Genomic DNA, 4,503 nt, shown 5'->3' with positions numbered 1-4,503 from the left:
ATTATAAATAGTCTCATATCACATGTAAATTCTACCCACCTTTCTCTACCTCACAAATTTATTATTATTATTCAGAAAGCAGTGCCTGGAGACTACAAAACGTAACACACAAAAGACTCTATTTGTATCACTTCCGATCATCACCAACAGAAAGAGTTGCCACCAATTCATTTCATCATGTATAGATATAAATATACATAACCATGTACACATCTCCTTTCTTTCGATCGATCCTCTCTCAGGTCTGTCTTGTGATAAAATGAACATTTTGAACCCACTCCATCGAGAAAGTCCTTACAAAAAGAAGCCCTACAAAGCACGTGCAACCACTTGTCGAACTTTGACATCGGTTGAAGTTCCTTCTTTGTCATTTGTCCATGAGAATTGATGATCGATATCCGAATCATGATCATGAAAAGGTGTTTGACTAGAAGTTGATAAGAATTGACTAACACTTAATTGTTGATGAAGGATGGACGAATCAATCATATCTACAACGGATTCCGATTGATAGTTGTGCACAATAGAGGATTGTCTTTGATGAAGGGTATTGTTGTGTTCACGAAATGTTGGAGTGAGATCGTAAATACGTTCATCTTTGGGTTCGGGTAAATGAAATGAGTCATCTTTACCTTTTTGTTGCTGACTTTTCTTGCTTGTCGTTTGTTGCATTTTTGCTTTTGATCCGAATCGAGTACTGATTGTATCCAACTCGCTAGCAAATTGCCCACTTTCATCGTCATAGTTAAAAGCGGATGTGTCATATTTCGATTTGCAACTTAAAGATGATATTTCGCTATCATGCTTTACACGAATGCTTGACCATGTAGTCGCCAATAAACCAAACAAGACAGACGTATTAACCACACTTCCTGCCATTTCTCTGTAATAACAATATTTCGTTGCCGGACAATCCAAAACGCTTGCTGCCGCGATACTGAAAACAAAAGGTGGAATGAAAGTCATCAATAAAGCTTCAACAAAGAATCGTAATCGACGTCGAACCAAGTCTCGACGTAATTGTGCACTTCGCAAATTGGTAAATGAGAGTGATTTGTATAAAAGAATGATTGCAGAACCGGCGCAATAAACTGCCTGTAAACCGTATTCTGCTTGTGAGGTTGCTCGTAACATTGGTACCCAATTGAATCCTAAAATTCCCGGAAATGATTTATCGGGACTCCATTCAACCGATGATTCTGAACGATAGACGGCATACGTATTTGCTATGCTAAGACCGAGCCTTGGAATTAAAAGGCTAACAAAAGGCAAGAGGATCAAAGTCTGTTGACGGAAAGAGTATAAAGGATGCGGATAAAATGATCGTATTTTGCATAAAACGGCCAAATCGGAAATCAAAGGAATGAAATGCTCCAAGCTGATGTCCAAAACGTGAACACGTAAATAGGTTTCATAGTGAATCGATTCATCTGGAAAAGCAAAAGTGCCGGTAAAACGATGAAATCCAATAATGGCCTCTTGCAAATTATACGTTATAGCTAAAGGGAAACTGATACATTGGATGAAGAATACCGGTCCTCTTCTTTGTTCTCTTGTTGAAAGGATGCCAAAAGTGATTGCAACAGCAGCAAAGATGCCTAACCAAACTGAACTGAAAACCATTCGAATTGCCGATTTACGCATCATACTTTTGTCCCAAATATCCAAATGAAACTCTTCATCGTCAGCGTTCCATGCGCTGCCTCCCATCTTTTGATGATTTGTGAAAGAATAAACGAATAGAGAGAAGGAAATCTTTGTTGACGTTTGTTAAAGTTGTGGATGGTTGTGAAAATGAAGAGGAAAGAGATTTTGCGCGCATCAAGAAAAGTCTCATTATCGTCTCATTCTCGTACGCGAAAACCGATTACGGTGCCGTTCCTTTGTTCTCATTTTGCAATTTCATCATCAAAAAAGGACGGCTACTTCAGCCCTCATGTACATAGCCTCCAAATGGCAATAATGAGAAAAAAAAAAACAAGGCTCCGTTTGCCTTTAAAGAAGAAAGGAAGATCCAAATGAACAAGTTTAAAATGAAGGCGCCGCGTAGTCTTGGTCCGAAGCATTCCGATGAAGCTAATCCGGTGCCGACATTATCATGATTGTTTTCTTGGAGCGATAACCAGAAGCTCTTTACCCTGCCGAATTGTAGATCCGATCTTTCACAGCTGAAAAGAAGACCAAATTCTCCTTGAGCTGGCTATGGAACCTTTCTCAAAGGTAAATGGTGACCTTTCGACTAATTTTCACGGTGCTGACTGCCACAATTTGAGGTATGTATGATGATTTGCACAGTATGCTGGATGATGATTATCATGTGATTGAGTGAGTAAGTGCAGGCAGGCAGGCCGTTGGTGTAATGCAAGCATAATGATTGGCGGCGGCGCGTCTATCATACTAGCGCTAGAGCCGGCATTTGCACGGCAATACCCTAATCATCTTTTTTCTTCTCATCACCATCGCCTCAAACTTACTCTTGGCGAACGAGTGCATATATTCATCCTTTACTTTGCATCTTTCTTCAACAAGTATACGCAATAATCTTGATTCGTTTTAAAAATGGAAGGAAGTGCAACGAATCACCTTCCCGTTTCCGCCAATTTGGATCATTCAAATGATGGCGCTCAATGCCCTGTCGCACATGCTCCCGATCAACCTCTTCCGCCAGGGCATCCTCCTACTCCTTTTGCCGCTGCTTCAACATTAAAGCCGCCAACGGGCGCAAAATGTGTATTCTTTCGAACGCATGAGGATTTATCACAAACGCCACCTATCTCACGTTCTGCTTCGATTCAATTGGACGACGTTAAACGCCTAAAAGATGCTCAGATACGTTCGACTTCCGACATTGACCCGAATACAACTTTTGTTCTCGCTAGTAGAAATAGCCAATTGGCATTAGTGCAGACTTCGCAAGTAAGTGCAATGCTTTCTGCCCATTTCGGGAAGCATTCTCCTGCTTTTGCACAAACAAAAGAACGTTCTAAAGATGTCAAGAAGGACGATTGTCAAATCACTCCGCCTTTATCGCCTTCTCCCGTCTATGATCAAGACTTGATCGCTGAACATCAAAAGAAAGCAAAACAGCTTGGGATTACAAGCTCACTTTCATTCCCTTACACTTCCATGTCAACCGGAGGCGATCAAAATCACACTTCTCCTTTGTATGTCATCGGAGGCGAAGGTCGTGCAATTTGGACAAAGGAATTGGAAGTCGCTCTTGCTGCTGGGGCGGTCGATGCGATCGTGCATTGCTTGAAAGATGTTCCTACAACCTTACCTGAAGGAATGATGTTAGGCGCAATATTGGAAAGAGAAGATCCTCGTGATGCGCTTATCATCAAAGAAGGGCTACCATATAAAACTCTAGATGAATTACCGCCAGGCTCCGTGATTGGTACATCTTCAATCCGTAGGGTCGCTCAATTACGCAGACGGTATCCCGATCTCGTTTTCAGTGATGTGCGTGGAAACTTGATCACCCGATTGGCAAAACTGGACAATCCAAATGGACCTTATACAGCTTTAGTATTAGCAGCAGCTGGTTTGATTCGTTTGAACATGGGTTCACGAATCACTGCCTTTTTAAGCGCACCTGTGATGATGCATGCAGTCGGTCAAGGTTCATTAACGATCGAAGTGCGCAAACCTCCTCCTGGCGCTTCGCCTTTGACAAATCGTGATGCTCGTATTCTAGAAATGGTAAAATCCATTGGCTGTTGGCGATCCACATGGAGACAAGAAGCTGAACGTAGCTTATTGCAAGAACTGGAAGGTGGCTGCAGTATTCCCGTTGGTGTTGAATCACGATTTGATGATCACGATGTCGTAGAAGGCGATCGCAACGAAAGAGAGGCGATTCGTCAGGTAGACATTGGTAATGGTGATCGGGAGGCTAAACGTGCACCGATTAAACAAAATGGACATACAATCCCAGCAAGTCAATTCGAACAATACCCCTTGGGCTCACAGCAGAGTAAGGAGCATCAAAAAAGCAATGACGATCAACCCCCACCTTTGAAAAGATTGGCAACAGAGAAGGATGTTCGCAATGGAAAACATGACGACCTCGGAGGAGCGATTCCGCCGGCACAACAGTACATGCCTGAGTCATCTGGTAGTTTAGAAAAATTGACGCCAGAAGACCGAGCGAGTGAACCAGAAAGGCCTGTCCATCTAACCTTGACTGCTACTGTGGTATCTCTCGATGGAAGTCGTCATTGTGAATACTCACTACGACAAGAAATCTGTTCGCTCCAACAAGCACGTCAATTGGGAATTGATGTTGCGAATGAATTAGCCAATAAGCGAGGTGCAAGAGTCATTTTAGACGAAGTTGAAAGGCACAGAAAGTTGGCCGAAGAAGCTGATGATTTACGCCGTAAAGCTGAACGTGAAAAGCGAATTCGAGCAGCTCAAGCTGATTTGGCAGCCGCCACTGCAGCTTCAACGACTGAAGATGGCATTGAATCTGATGAAGAACGTGAAAGTAGACGAAAGCTG

At 42.5% G+C, this 4,503-nt stretch overlaps 2 protein-coding genes across 2 annotated transcripts in view; one reads left to right on the top strand and one right to left on the bottom strand.

The window, feature by feature from the left end:
- Positions 1 to 309: 309 nt before the first annotated feature.
- Positions 310 to 1,710, bottom strand: FA14DRAFT_152896 (uncharacterized protein; the record flags this gene model as incomplete). Its single annotated transcript, XM_025497559.1, has 1 exon — positions 310 to 1,710. One exon carries the CDS (start codon positions 1,708 to 1,710, stop codon positions 310 to 312), a length of 1,401 nt encoding a protein of 466 aa, XP_025357820.1.
- Positions 1,711 to 2,459: 749 nt separating this feature from the next.
- FA14DRAFT_170348 (uncharacterized protein) overlaps positions 2,460 to 4,503 on the top strand; it is a gene marked incomplete at its 3' end in the record, with an annotated part of 2,173 nt that continues 129 nt past the window's right edge. Inside the window, exon 1 of the mRNA XM_025500275.1 lies at positions 2,460 to 4,489. Coding sequence (XP_025357819.1) covers positions 2,560 to 4,489 — 1,930 coding nt within the window. The 5' untranslated portion in view covers positions 2,460 to 2,559. The remainder of the gene's footprint in view (positions 4,490 to 4,503) is intronic.

Source organism: Meira miltonrushii, assembly GCF_003144205.1.
Source record: "Meira miltonrushii strain MCA 3882 unplaced genomic scaffold FA14scaffold_1, whole genome shotgun sequence".
In the NCBI taxonomy this organism is placed as follows: Eukaryota; Fungi; Basidiomycota; class Exobasidiomycetes; order Exobasidiales; family Brachybasidiaceae; genus Meira; species Meira miltonrushii.
The sequence above is the reverse complement of the archived record's forward strand: the minus strand, read 5'-3'. Positions and strand labels throughout refer to the sequence as shown.